Source organism: Sorex araneus, chromosome 1, assembly GCF_027595985.1.
Source record: "Sorex araneus isolate mSorAra2 chromosome 1, mSorAra2.pri, whole genome shotgun sequence".
Lineage (NCBI taxonomy): Eukaryota > Metazoa > Chordata > Mammalia > Eulipotyphla > Soricidae > Sorex > Sorex araneus.
The window spans coordinates 212292469-212308688 of record NC_073302.1 but is presented as its reverse complement, the minus strand read 5'-3'; the positions used below and the strand labels follow the sequence as shown (position 1 = coordinate 212308688).

The following is a 16220-nucleotide window of genomic DNA, read 5'->3' as shown; positions in this document are numbered from 1 at the left end:
ATGATAAGATGGAAAACTAGGGGCTGGAGAGATAGCACAGCGGGTAGGGCGTTTGCCTTGCACGCGGCCGACCCGGGTTCAAATCCCAGCATCCCATGTGGTCCCCTGAGCACGGCCAGGGGTGATTCCTGAGTGCAGAGCCAGGAGTGGCCACTGTGCATCGCCAGGTGTGACCCAAAAAAAAGCAAAAAAAAAAAAAAAAAAAAAGATGGAAAACTAGACAGAATGGGTAGAATAATTGTTATGGTCTAAATCAATGGATCTCAGTTGCCTAAGGGTGGGAGTTAAGACTGAGAAGGCAGAGTTTCAGGAAATAAAATGTGCTCTGAAAAAAGCATAATTATAATACTGTCTTCTTATGATCAAAAAATGTTACATGTGAAATTTCTGATAAAGGTGCACCCTACTTTGAAAGTTGATATCTTGTATAGAGCAAAAGGCATCCTTATGAACTGTTGATGGAAATATAAATTGTTCTAGTCTCCATATGAAACAGTCTGGAGAGCCCCCCAAATGTTAAAAGTGGATCCACAATGTAATTCTCAATGACTTGGGTATTGAGAATTACAAGTTGACACATCTAGAAGAGGTGTAAAACAGTACAATTACGAGATACCTGACAGAGGCACTCTTAAGCTGTACCTGTAAGAAGTATGAAACAGTACCCTTACAACATATGCGGTCTTATAAACTAATAGTATGCCAATAAAAAAGACAAAACAAAAATTAAAAAGAAAGTCAAAAGATTGAAACAACATAACCTCCAAAGTACCTTCCAGTTTTAACCTTTTTTATGATTTTTTTTTTACAAATGAGTAAATCTGTAAAAAATTTACACTAAATTTTTTATCACTTATCACTAAATAGAGTGATAAGGCTTAATCAATTAACAGAGCTAGAACTAGATCCTGAACCTTATAAATTGCAGAGTAGTATTCATTATATCATACCATAATCTGTCTTGGTTTCCATATTACAAATGTCTTCTCCATTTATTAGAGGGGATGGAGCTAGAAAGTCTACCCCTTGGCGGTAGGTGTTCTCTTTCTGTTGACTGTGTTCAGATCGGTACAACAAGAAGCATGAGAGTATAAACAGGCAGGATTCATATCATTTTTTTTTTTGAGTTGGGATTTATCCTGGTGAAGAAAGAATCTGCATGTGCCCTTGTGGGGAAAGAAAGAGGGATTGAGGCAGTAAATGAATAAGAAAGACATGGTAGCGAGTAAGTGTAAAGATGCATTTAGGAAATGGTCAAAAGGACAGAAATTCATGAGGTTGCATTTTGAAAAGTCTCACTTCATTCAAAGGAAATACTTTATCCCACAGCAAGTCTATAAAACACATTCCCAATATTGTTATAACACGTGATTCTCTTTACAGTTTGAGCTTAGTAGGTGGATGACTGAATATCAGCCTTTATCAGTGAGGGAGACTAAATGGAAGCCTTAGAAGAATTCAGGGTCCCAGGATGAGGGTAAGAACTAGACAAGAAATAACAGAACCAGAGCAAGTCTTGGGAATGCTTTTCCCGGAATGTATTCTCCAAATTGAAATTTAACTCAGAGCCAAAGGGCTTAGTAACTTACATGACTCCAGAAAACTAACTTACATTGCCATGATCATATATGCAGATGCTTTCCATCAGTTGGCCACCCTTAGATAGGAAGTATTTTTTAAAATTTCATAAAAGCTAATTTACTTGCCCTTTAGTGAGGGTAATAAATTATTTTCACTTACTATATTGTATTTTGATCTAGAATAAATAATAATGAACTTATTATCCTAAGTTCACCATATAGTACTGTCATATGTCACATTTATATATATATGATGGACTTATTTTCAAATTCTCTACTTTTGTCAATATTTTATTTTTGTGCTTCTTAATTTAAGAAGCATTCTTTAAAATGTTCTCACTTAAAGCTAAGAGAGGAAGAAAGTTCCTTGACATGGGTTTCTGTAATAAATTTTGGAATATGGCACATAAAATAGAGCCAACAAACTGAAAATTAAACAAGCAGAATTAGATCAAACTAAAAAGCTTCTGCACAGTAGAAGATACAACAAAAGGCAAAGAAAGGGGCAATGTTTGCAAACCATATATCTGATAAGGAGTTAATATTAAAAATATATGAAGAACTCACACAACTCAAAAGCAGGGGGAGAAATATAAAAATCCAATAGATAAAAATGTGCAAAGGGCCTGAAAAAAAGTTTTCAAATAATTATACAAATAGCAACAGGTATATGAAAAGATGTTCAACATCATTAATCATCAGGGAAATGCAGATCAAAACCACAAAGAATACTACCTCACAACTGTTAAAATTGCTGTTCTCTTTCTCTTTCTGTCTCTCTACTTACACACACACACACACACACACACACACACATTTCCTCTAAGACTTTATAAATGTTGGTGAAGATGTGGGTAGAAGGGAGAGGGCCCTGTGCACTGTTATGTTGGTGGAACTGTAAACGTATGAACACTATGGAAAACAGTACAGAGGTGTAAGTGAAACAAAAATGGAAGTTTTTCCATGCCCTAGCAATTCCACTTCTAGAAATATATAGGAAGAAAGCACCACTATTTCAAATAGACCCATACTTCCCCATGTTCATGCCAAGACTTAATGATAGCTAAGATATGGAAACAACATAAATGTCCATTGAAGGATGAGCAGATAAGGAGAATTCAGTATAACCCATATATATGTATATATATGGGTTATATATAATACCAGATATAATATAATAATACCAGATATAATAATATAATATAATAATACCAGATATAATATAATAATACCAGAGTGGCTTGATGTGCTTCACACATGCTCTCATTCTGACATGACATGTTTTCCTTGATACTCCTTTACAAGTGATTTCTTTGCTATTCTGCCCATTTATTTAGTATGAAATTTAGAATTATCTCAGAAAGATATACAGAGTAATGTGAATAATTATATACAATAATATTCACTATTAACTGAATTGTCATTAAATTAATAAACCATCTAAGATATTGTTGTTTTAGAGCTCATTCTTTTCTGTCAGGAGCATGCATTTATTTGAATTTTCCTCACTTTACCCATTATGCTTATTGTTTTCTTCATCAGTGCACTTAGGAGACCAAAGACTTGAGCTAAATCTCAGATTCTTTGGACAATGACTTTTCTAATCATGCTCTTAGAAAAATAATTTACCCCTACTTTTAAGAATCACATGAAGGTGACTCTCTACCAAGAATCTATCTCAATTCTTAAAGAGTTCCTAAATGTTTTTTTTAAATAGGGTTAATATCCTCAGTTATATGTTGGGGATGTTAATAATTATCTAAAAAATTAGATGACCAACTAGGTTAAAATATTGTACTCTGTCACTGTCACTGTCATCCTGCTGCTCATCGATTTGTTCAAGCGGGCATCAGTAATGTCTCTCATTGTGAGACTCATTGTTACTGTGTTTGGCATATCCAATATGCCACGGGTAGCTTGCCGTGCTCTAGGTAGCTTGCTGGGCTCTCCGAGAGGGACGGAGGAATCAAACATGTGTCAGTTGCATGAAAGGTGAACACCCTACCGCTGTGCTATTGCTCCAGCCTAAAATATTGTACATTTGAAATTATTTGAAAATATTAAAACATAAACAAGGGTATGGCATAAAGAAATGAAACTATAAAAATATCTATTTTCCACTCATAGTAGGATCTCACAGAGAAGCAACCAAGATCCTCTTAGTATCCATAATAAGGTGTCAAATCACCATGGGAGTTCTGTAAATAATTCTGTTATGAGATTGAGTTGAAGGTGATAAAACCAAAAAAAAAATACAGGAAGAACGAATAGGAGATAGCATAGTCTGGAGACAATAAGTTTATTTAATCTTATCAGTACACTTATTTTGTCTCATATATTAGTCATTTTATAATTCAGCATTGATCTATGTTTTAATAGTTTTACATCTGCTGGTACTTTTACATCTCCTTGGTAGAAAAAATTACACAGTTCCATTTTGTGTTGTAAGTTATTTGTATTTCAGAATCTCTCTAATATTTATTTCTTCCTTTAGTGTAGCTGCTCTGCTGAAAATGAGATTGCAGCTGAAGGTTGAGCGAAAAGGAAGATGGGAGGATAGGGGAATGTTAAATAATTATCCACCATTTGACTCCAGAGCTAAGGATCAGGAACATGCCAAGATCATAGTAATATTTATTGTCATGCTAGAGACTAACCAGAAGTTTTTCACATACTGCTCTTAACCTCAAATTAAAGGTGAACCAGAAAACTTCCGGGTACCAAAATTGTATTTCAGGTTTTGACTTTTCTTGCAATTTTTTTGGCTTCACTAATGCCTAAATTTAAAACTCGCTCTGCCACCTTATTTACAACAGGAAAAGAAGCATTGTAGAAGGCTTTAACTGTTCATAGAAAAGAATATTTTGTTTAAATTACCATTTGTAGGAAAGTATTAAGTACACAACCACATTTCATTGATTTGACACTTTAAGCATTTGCTTTAAACACACACACACAAATACACACACACACACCAACATCTCAAAGATTAATAATTTGACTTAGTCATTAGAACAGGCTAAACTCTATTTGCATTGAGGGGTTCCTAGTCTTTTAAGTTCATCTGAGAGCAGTTTTATGACTTGTTTTATTTTTGTTTGGGGGCCATATGCAGCCATACTCAGGGCTTACTTCTGGCGCTATACTCAGGGACCAATGCTAAAATTGTGCTAAAATTTTTATCACTAACTCACTAAGCCTGACTAGAGCAGGTGAGTTTCTTTTATTTTTATTATTGCTTCCGTTTCCAATTTCCTACTTTTTCCTCAGTCTAGAGAGAGATTTACTGAGATTAACTTAGAAAGCCACAGAGTCTACACTACCTTCGTTCCCTCATAGTAAGAATTTCTTGATCTTAAGCTCTATTGACTTTTAGGTAGGATAAATTTAGCACAGAATTTGAAAATAATAAACATACTAGGAAATAACAGTCTATCAAGTCACTCTATTTTAGCCAGCTTGCCTTCCTTCCTTCCCTCCTTCCTTCCTTCCTTCCTTCCTTCCTTCCTTCCTTCCTTCCTTCCTTCCTTCCTTCCTTCCTTCCTTCCTTCCTTCCTTCCTTCCTTCCTTCCTTCCTTCCTTCCTTCCTTCCTTCCTGCCTTCCTTCCTGCCTTCCTGCCTTCCTGCCTTCCTGCCTTCCTGCCTTCCTGCCTTCCTTCCTGCCTTCCTTCCTGCCTTCCTTCCTGCCTTCCTTTCTCCTGGCATACGTGATGCCAGGTACTGAATTCAGGTAGGCCTCATACAATGCATATAAATGTTGCACCATCACCCTGACCCCAGTTTCATTATTTTTGAAAGAGACTTACTGGAGCAGCCCAACAGGCAGGTGGAGCATCGTGTTGGTGGAGCTTATAGCAAGCAGTGCCTGTTTTCAAGAAGGATGAAATTGTGCCCCTTTCAAAAGCACATCACATGCAGAAACTGTCGTTCCAATTGAAACAACAAAATGAAACAGAGAGAGGAGGCTACTGGGGCTCGGGTCCCAGATGTGCCACTCAACATTTTCTACTGCAGACTGCCCAGGACTGAAATTCAACCAGTTGTTGCTCCATCAACTCTTCATGCAATTTGAATATTATTTTATCAATAATAACTGAACTTGTAGCTTAGTACAGCTGACCTGAGTGTGAATTATCTGACCTTTTCTTTACATACACATACATATATACATGCATATATATGCATACAGGTATGCACATATCCTTCCCCTCACAACTCTAGCTATAGTCCCAAATAAACTCTTGCTTGTTAAAAAAAAATTAATGGTACTTGCTTGCTTCATAAAAAAAAAAGGCAATAAAACCTACTGGTACTAATGCCACCACTGAGAGACGTGCTAATATATCCTAAGAGAGGGAAGGAGAATGAGGCTGGATAAAAGAGCAATTAATTAATGGACTGATAGTCATGTGGCGAATCCTTTTTGTTTTCAACACAACTAGGCTTGCATCCCAGAGAAAAACCTGATATACTTAAGAACAGACTAATCAAATCAACGTATGTATTAAGAGTCTTGGTTTCTCTGTAAAATGGGACAATAATACCTTACCCCATTGGAAGGATCATGACCATTACATAAAATAACCTGTCAAAGGTTATTTTAAATAAATAATAAAATAACCAGGTAAGAAACAAACACATATCCACATAACAGTAGACACATTGGTTTCAAGAAATGATACAGGATTTAGATAAGTTAATTAGCACTCAGAAAAGACTATGGCCAAAGGGAGATGGTGATTCTTTTTGTGCTGGATAGTATGGGGAGGGGGGATTAATGCTTAGATTTAGAGATAGAGTTGAGTCATAAAATCGAACTTTCAAAAGTAATTAAGAGTCCTAATTAGTTGACTGACCTTATGCAATTAAACGTCGCCTCAGTTTTCCCAACTCAGAAAAAATTTAGAGTATAATTTTGAACTACTGCAAAAACTTGAGTTAATATTTGTTAATGGGTTAGAACAACGTTTGGGATACATCGAGTTATTCACTGTATCACTAAATCACTGTCATCCCGTTGTTCATCGATTTGGTCGAGCAGATACCAGTAACATCTCCATTCGTCTTAGCCCTGAGATTTTAGGAGCCTCTCTGCTAGTAACCCTTTAGAAACTGGTTGGAAGCCTTCTAGGGGCACAATCCAGGCTAATTAATCAACTGCCCCACAAGGAAAGTGAAACACTGTAGCCATAAAGAGTTAACTCATGTTTGAAATGACAGAGATAGATCCAAGTTAGGCCATAAAGAAATCTCAGTTGAAACTGAGTAACAGAAACATGTATACAACTATGATGCCTCTTTCTATTACTTTTTCCCAATATTCCCTAGCTACTTCGCAGATCTATTAATTACATAGAGACGTACATATATATCCCAAAGTGGAATTCTGTGAGGGTAGAGACAAAGTCTTGCTCTCTGTGGAACCTCACCCCCCAAGCATAGAACTCAATAAGTATTCATAAAAGTGAAGTCAAAATGATTATAATTGTGGACCTGTAATTACTGAGCATTCAGTACTCGTGTCCCTAAAGTCCACCCTCTTCCAACTCCCCATACTATTCCTAATTGCTTAGTGTTAGTGCATAGGAGGGGAGACTGTGCCTTCGATGTGCAAATGTGCCATGTGAATATATATACATATGTATATGTATATATACAAATTCATATATATATTTTTTGTAGTGTTGGCCTTGGACTGGAGTGATAGCACAGTGGGTAGGGTGTTTGCCTTGCATGTGGCTGGCCCAGGTTCGATTTCTGTGTCCCTCTTGGAGAGCCTGGCAAACTACTGAGAGTATCTTGCCCTCATGGCAGAGCCTAGAAAGCTACCCGTGGCATATTCAATATGCCAAAAACAGTAACAACAAGTCTCACAATGGAGATGTTACTGGTGCCTGCTCCAGCAAATCAATGAATAGGATGACAGTGCTACAGTGCTACAGTTCTGGCCTAAAATCACCCAAGAAGAAAACTGTCTGAGAATGCTTCTGCTTATGGATTTCATAGAGGTACTTTTCAGAATTCATCCACAAATATCTCAAAGTTAGCACAAACCAAACTGAATTCACCTGTTTAGCATGTAAGCTGATTTTTTGCTTCCTGCTATACAGCCAGCCAGCTGGGGAATATTGTCTGCATTGGAGGCAGGGGGAGGGTGGGAAAGGTGGGGTATTCTGGGGATACTGGTGGTGGGGAATGTGCATTGGTGGAGGGATGGTGTTTGATCATTGTGTGATTGTAATTCAGACATGAAAGCTTGTAACTATATCTCACAGTGAATCAATAAAATTAAAAAAAAAGATAAACATAAAACCTGTCATTATATTACTGATATTCTAGCATGTATGTACAAATGTGAGAATGAGAGCAAACAAGTTACAATTGATTATATGATTAGAAACACAGGTAAGCCCATGATGTCAAAGATCTGAGACCAATATATAACTACAAATTGAAAAAACTGAGTTGGAGCAAAGATCAAAGGAGCTGCTAGAAACAAACAGGATGATGGTTAAAGGTCTTAAAAGCCTGATGCCTTTCCTAGAGGAAATGTAAAAAAAATGGTGGTGTCTTTACAGTCCAAGGGCAGAAGGTTTTTTTTTTTCTTTTTGGGTAACACCTGGTGATGCTCAGGGGTTACTCCTGGCTTTGCACTCAGGAATTACTCCTGGTGGAGCTCGGGAGACCATATGGGATGCTGGGAATCAAACCCAGGTCGGCCATGTGCAAGACAAACTCCCTACCTGCTGTATTATCGCTCCAGCCCCCCGAGAACAGAAGTTGAGTCATATCAGATGAAGCTCTTAGGGCACTGGGTTTAGTTTCTATCATAGTACCAGAATCAGGAAGTACATTCAAAATGGGGGTACATTTGAAGTGGTCCTTTGGTGGTCCAGTAGTAGATATCATTTCTGATTTTTTCGTTATCTACATACATATCTGGAATTTTTAAAATGTGCATCACGGAGTATACAAACATGAATTTTTAAATGCTCACAAAAAAGGGTTAGAATAGTCATCGAACTGACTCGAATGTGCCCAGTGAAAAGGCAGGTAAAAGAAGGCATAGGATTTCCAGGGAGAACAGAAGTTACATGGTATTCAGGGTGAGAAGATCAGTTTTTGATTTTTGTGTTTTTCCCTTCAAGTTTAACCGAACAAATGACAAGTACGATAAGGATCGTGGTCCACATTTCAAGTTTGATGCCAGGATATTTTACACAGGCCACCTAACAGATGGTAATGTATTTCAGCTATTACCAATGTGAGCAGGATTCAAACCAGTGACCCAGAGGTGAGAGGTTGTATATCCAATTACAAATTCCCACTTTCCTTAAGTGTTAAGATGCCTTAAGCAATATATTTTATTTACATCAAGATGCATTGTATAAACTATATTTGATAAAAGAGATGACTTCACGTTCTCAACTTAAATCAAAGAATGCTTACTTAAGTATTTTTTTAATTGAATCACACTTTAATGCCATCGTATAATCTTTTGGTTAACAGTGCTCATCTTGATTATTCTAACAAAGGGAAACATGGAAATTAATACTTCAGTCTTATGTCTTCTGCAAAATCACACATTAGAAAATTCCAAAGACATACCTGGGACATCTGAGAAGGTTTCTCCAAGAACAGAAACGTGGAAGTTGAGTTGCAGATCCTTAAGATGCATTAATACCTTAAAAAATCTCTCAGGATCTTTATCATGCTCCCTGAAAATAAGAACACAAAATAAACCTGTGAAACCTTAGAGTCTGTATTAGAAAGTGTTTTACTTCTCATTGTATCAATTCCCTTAGCAGTCTATTGTTGGGGAGGGGACTGTCTCAATTCCAAGAGAAAAATTTCCCCTAAAAATCAATATTGAAGCATGAACACTGAGCAGTTTCACGAATATAATTTCTGTGTCATGAATCAAAATCCAGATTTCTTGAAGTTTTAAGGTGCTAACAGATTTTTATTAAAAGGGACATCTATCATATTTTAAATATTTTTCAGTTAGATTAATATTTTTCAGTTAGACTCTAGAAAGTGTAACACATTTCCTTTTTTCTTAAACTGGTAATTTCCCACTTAACCCAGAATTTTAACAAAAGGGAAGAGCAGTCTTTAAAGCAAGATTCCCTATAGAAGTTAAGAACGTACCAAAGATGCATTTCATTTCCATGAGTCTGAATACCTCCCTCTCACATATACTGGGCTCCTCTGGACCCAGAAGGAATGCGCAATTTAGAGAGTGAGATTATAGACATGCTTGCTAATCTCTCATTCTAAATAATTGAACAGAGAATTATAAATACATCAAAAGGGAGAAGGCCTGAGTCTAAATCTTCTGAGTATTAACATATGGGTGAACTTGGTCAGCATATAAAATAATAGTAATAATGAAGACATTTTCATTTAGTGAAGGATTTATAAACATAGATTATTTTTGTTTGGTGAGCTTGTCTTTTTTTTTTGTAATGACAGAATGGAAAGTTAAAGGACACACAAATTAAAAAAGATTCACCAATTCAAAAATTCACATTAAAATGGAATGAGTTATTTTTTACAACCTAAGGTGTGAATATTTCAGTATTTCTTGCATTGAATTACACTGTTTTAAATTAACTTATTTCAGACAGATGTGGACCAGATGTCTTCAAAATATTTGTTTTTTATTTATAATTCAGAATTTAAACTTATTTTTTATATTGCAGAGAAATAGTTATATATCAGCAATTGAATTTCTCATTTACTAGCTAATTATGTAAAATAAATCTGTAAATTGATCAAACTGCTATAAGAAATATGAAAATTACATCATTCAGGAAATATCATGAAAAATGACATCTGCAACCCTAAATGTGTTAACTCACAATTCAGTCAATATTTTCAGTATCAAGAATTAAAACAAATGCATCTTCTGATTAACATTTAAAAACAGCATTTAAAAGCTTATGAAATGGTAAGATAGAATTAGAATTCTGTAACAATTTATTTTAAGCTCTGTATCTCTGTTTGATTTATCTCAAATAATAAAGAATGTAATGGCAAATGTTCATCGCTTTTTGAGATGATGTGCATTATACATGTACCACTGGGAAGTTTTTGGATAGTACTCATATATACTACTGCTGTGGGCAAGAACAAAGACACAAAACAGTTTGAAAGTAAAGACTACGCCATATGCTATCTTCAACCATATCAATCAAAGAGCTGCCACCTAATCTGTAATATGTTCTTTTAGTCTGATTCTCTTGGAAATACTTTGATGAAAAGAATGGAAACAATAACATAATATATCTTAAAGAAGGAGTAACACTATAGGGAAATCTAGCCACTCAGTTCTCTAAATTTTTCATTTTGAGTTCCAAAAATTTTGGCTGTGGATCCTCAAGTGAATATCTATTCTAAATAATTCCTGCTATTTTTTTCTTTTGTTTGGTTTTGTATTAAAGTAAAAGTACATGTGGTTTGGTGTTCAGAGGCAGTTTAATTGAGCAGAAGTTATAATTATTAAAATAATAAAAAATGTATTTTCAAAGTGGCTAACTTTAACCTATATTTTCAATGTTTCTGTACAAGATCAGTGCATTAAAATCCTACTATAGTCCGTATATTTTATAAAATATCAAATAGTTGTCACCTAATCTGATGATCAAAAGCTATTAGACTTAATAGTCACTTTGCATAAGAGCACACAGGATTGTATGAATCTCCTCTCCTTATGTTTCAACTGGAACATATAGATGAAATTAAGGTGAGATTTTTCTTACACAAAATTATCCCTCCAAACCAGAGGCATTTTATCCTGAAGTCTTTATAAGGTTTCTCATAATATCTGTCATTCCATCACTCTACTTTGAACAGAGTAATATTTAGGGAAGTTAGATTACTTGAAGACAGTATCAACAGATGACAATTTTGGGTAATATTAGCAGTCATTCACTTGCACCGTTAAAATAGAAGTGAAGGAGTTTAACCCTGAGTTATGAATTATTTTCAGGAGAGATGATCAACAATTCAAGAACTGGATGTTATTGAAAACAATATATTAAAGATCAGTAGAGAATGCAATAGAATAAGTATTTATTAGAGATTGTAGAAATAAGGAGTTCAGAGAGTAGGCAACAAATCATAGATACTAACACACACACACACACACACACACACACACACACACTTCTCGGAAAGCCTGGGAAGCTACTGTGAGTATACCTCCCACATGGCAGAGCCTGGCAAGCTACCCATGGCGTATTCGATATGCCAAAAATAGTAACAATAGGTCTCATTCCCCTGACCCTGAAAGAGCCTCCAATCATTGGGAAAGATGAGTAAGGAGAGGCTGCTAAAATCTCAGGGCTGGGAGGAATGGAGACATTACTGGTGCCCGCTTGAGTAAATGGATGAACAACGGGATGACAGTGATACAGTGATACAGAAATAAGTGAGCTTTTTAAACTGAGAAAAGACTTCCGGTGTGCTATCATATACAGTTTCACAAGTTTTGCACCCCCAACTACGGAGATTCAATTTCAAATGAAATGTGGTGATTACATGCCAGCTGCCTGCTTGGAAAATTTGCATACTGTGATGTCAAGAATACCTGGTAGAGGTATGTGGGACTTGTGAGTGAAATTTCTAGGTTTGCACAGAGTTTGGAATGGACGACCTACCCCTACCCTCTGTGTTTCTAGTACCTTGGCAGTCACGCCCAGGAACTGTCTCAGGAACCATAAAAGCTCATTAACAGCCATGATCCAGAGATTCCCAAATAAATCTCTCGGAAGAGAACAACACAGAAGAATACACCACAGAGATGCCTCCAGACCCCAAAGTTACCATTCAGTTAAATAAAAGTAACTAAATAACCTCTATTCCTGGAGCATGCAGCCCCATTTGCAGCTGTGAAACATCTCACACTCTACACCACTGATGTACAAGAGTAGCACAGAGAAGGCAATCCATCTCAAGGGAAAAAAATAATATATATATACATATATACACATAGATATATATGTGCATATATATACACATATATACATACACACACACATATATATATACACACACACATAAGGCTCAAATTTTAGCATGTTAGAAATCTTTCATACAAGGGCTTAATGATTCCAGGGTGAAATACAACAATCTACACACACTTTCCTCCAAGAAAAATTTTTTGATCATTTTTAGCAGATTATTATAAGCAATACAAAATAAATCATTTAGGTCCTGCTTTGATGGCAGAGTTTGGAGGCTGGGGTGGAAACAATCAAAATATAGTGGCGGGTAGGTGTTGGGTAGGTGTAATGGTGGTGGGACTGGTACTGGAATAATTAATGTAACAAATTTATTGTGAATAACTATAAAGCACTGCACTGTAGCACTGACGTCCATTGTTCATGGATTTGCTTGAGCGGGCACCAGTAATGTCTCCATTGTGAGACTTGTTGGTACTGTTTTTGGCATACGCCATGGGTAGATTGCCAGGCTCTGCTGTGTGGGTGGGATACTCTCGGTAGCTTGCTGGGCTCTCTGAGAGGGATGGAAGAATTGAACCCGGGTCGGCCACATGCAAGGCAAACTCCCTATACTTTATAGAAATAAAATAAAATTTTTTAAAAAAGAATACGTAGTAGAGGACTGGAACTGATCTAAGAAATGGCAAAAGAGTGTGAAAACAATACAGCTAAAATATAATGGTATATGAAGTAATACCTAAACTAAAAGTACACATACACAACTCAAGTACACATGCGATCATTTCATCTTTGTATTTCAAACTTTACATAGCCAACTTAGTCAAATTTCTCTTGTTTTTTTAAATTAGAAAATTATCTAACATTCAATCATTAAAGACATGCACCAATATTTAGTCATAGTCATATATCAAGACAAGGATAATATTCAGTGGTAGATAGAGCCCAGTGTATTTTGACGAATAAGAAACTCACTCCAGATATGCAATGGGTCATCTATTCATGGGTCTTGTCTCAGCACACATGGCATTAATAAATCTATTTAGAGGAATATGTTAATCTATCTTAAATTCTTTTCTGAGAAGTCTAATGTAAAGCTCTCATATTCGTGATTTTAGCATAAAGCACTATATAGATTGGGGGATTTAAAAACAATGTATTGAGTGCCTTTCTTTCTGCCAACAGCTGTCAAGATTAAAACCCACACTTAATAATATGCTCAGTATTCTGCGACCACACTTGTAGACTTATCGGATCTTAAGACTGCTCCTCTCATCTATTGCTCGTAGGAATGTTAATAAAAACAATATTTTGGAGGACATAACAAGCCTTACAAATGTATATAACTTTCCTATAGTAACTCCATTTTAGAAAAGTGACCTTATTAAACAATTAAAAGGAACACAGAAATTCAATTACAGTTTTTCAAATGGCATTGTTAATAATATCAAGACTGTAAACAAGAAAATGACACGTATATCTGACTCAAACATATAATGTAATAGTACATAGTAATTTGAAATAATGACATTTCATAGGGCTAAAGGAGATGCGTAGTGGGTTAGGGTGTTTGCTTAGCAACCAGCTGATTCACATGATTCCAGATGGTCCCCTAAACGCTGCCAGAAGTGACTCCTGAGGGCAGGGCCAGAAGTAAGACCTGAGCACCATCAGGTGTGGTCCAAAATCCAAAAGGAAAAAAATAACCTTATATTTTATGACATTGAAAAATATCTGAGACACTATTAAGTAAAAAAGGTGAAAGAACAGTATATATATCAAGGTCTGTTTTTCTAAAACAAACAGATAATGTGTGGACTTAAAAAAATATTTGGGATGAACTATACCAATATTAAGAGGGTTTACCTAGGAGTGCATTATATTTATTTCCTATGTTCATCATATAAATATTGAAAACTGTTTTAATGAAGCCACCCCTCAAACATTCTGCATAAACTGAAGCCAGAGTTTTGCCTAGCTCTTAACATTTTTATTATTTATAGCAGTATACTTACTTATTTCCAGTAGTCCCTCTACATTTGACAGCTACCAATCAAGAAAACTTGATTTATCACAAAATATTATAGAAGATGAGTCAAATCCAAGCTTCCCAACAATCGCCACACTCTTGACTAGGTAAGAATGAAACAATCTGGCTGGGGACTCATTCCTCTGCAGCCCAACTATGGCAGAAGAGACCAGCGTGGAAATATTTCAGGCACACTGGAAGCAGCAGATATAGTAGGAACAGCTTTTATTCCCAAATATTATTCAGAACATTTTAAAAGCATAAACTGTTTCCATGTGTTTTTTTTCTTCCTATATCTGTTCTCTCTCTGTTGCTTTTTCCATTGATTTTTTTAGAGCTGAATTTCTTCCTATTCCTCACTTAACATTCACTCAGTAAATGTTTATTGAGAATTGCTAAGTTCTCCATACTTGTCACTATCCTAAACTGTTATCCTTTCTTATTTTCCCACATAACTTTACACATATTGAACACAATCTTATTGATCAAGTTCCTTGCCTTGTCTGGCCAGAAACCTGTCTCTCAACTGATACTTGAGCTTTCCTGACAGTCTGTCACTTTCGACTGATAGCTCCAAGAGGTATGATAAATTATTTCTATGCTGTCCATGGTTAAGGACCCTCAGCTTTGTAATCAATGGGAAATATCACTTGCACTCATCACTATTTCATTTATTTCATTCTGCGCTCCTTGGAGGCTTAGGGAAACCCCATGTCGATATCCTTTCAGTAGAGGAGGCACAGGACCCGTTCTTCAAAGACGGCAAGTTGACTGGTATGTGTCATTTCTAGGGAGAAGCAACTGGGTGTAACACTTTTAGTCAGCACTTTCTCTGCTTCAGTGATCTTTATATATGTGTTATGGTATGACGGAAAGGTTAAAACACTAAAGCAATTGCCACATGGACGAGAGTTAAACTGTAAAAATCACATAGACACGCAACAGACTTGAGTAAGACATTCAAGACTTTGTTGTGTTTAAGCTACTAATACCTGGGAAAAGGTTTTCCTAATCACATCATAGTGTGGTCCATAATGGCTAATATGTTTTCAGTGACACAAAATTAGCTTCATAAAAATAAATGTTGAATAAAGAAAGGTGAGAACAATGAACTATGTTCACAGAGTTCCTGATGGGTTGAGTACTTCATCCTAGGCACTTGATCATAAAATTCCTTAAGCTTCTCAAGCAGAGGTCATGACCTCAGCAGAGATCAAGCAGAGGTCATACAATAAATGTAATTATTCTTTCACCTATATTCACACAGAAGAGATCTGCCAAAGAAATTATGTCCTATCACTTACAATTCACATGCCTTCTTTGACATAGTCTTTGACTCTAAAAAGTTTTTCTTACTTTCAGAAGTAACAGGAAAAAGAGAGTTGGCACTTTCAGTCCACAAGAACAATTGACACTCTTTAGATTCTTGTTACGTGAAGTCAAAAGTCTTGGGTGAAAGATGACAGTAAGATCACTTTAACACCAGGGCTTCCAATTTCTTTATGTGTCTCATACTGTACTCTCCATCTTTTCTTCCTCACTATGAAATATCACACTGCTTTCAAATTCAATGATGTGTTCCTTATTCAAGGACTTAAACCTTCTAATAACTAACTATGATGGTTATTATGGTAATTTACTTTT

General features: G+C 35.9%; 1 protein-coding gene across 5 annotated transcripts in view; it reads right to left on the bottom strand.

The window, feature by feature from the left end:
• GTDC1 (glycosyltransferase like domain containing 1) overlaps positions 1 to 16220 on the bottom strand; it is a 427297-nt gene that overhangs the window by 14928 nt on the left and 396149 nt on the right. For all 5 annotated transcript variants that reach the window (XM_055145858.1, XM_055145876.1, XM_055145886.1 and 2 more), the window contains exon 7: positions 9189 to 9298. In XM_055145858.1, coding sequence (XP_055001833.1) covers positions 9189 to 9298 — 110 coding nt within the window. The remainder of the gene's footprint in view (positions 1 to 9188; positions 9299 to 16220) is intronic.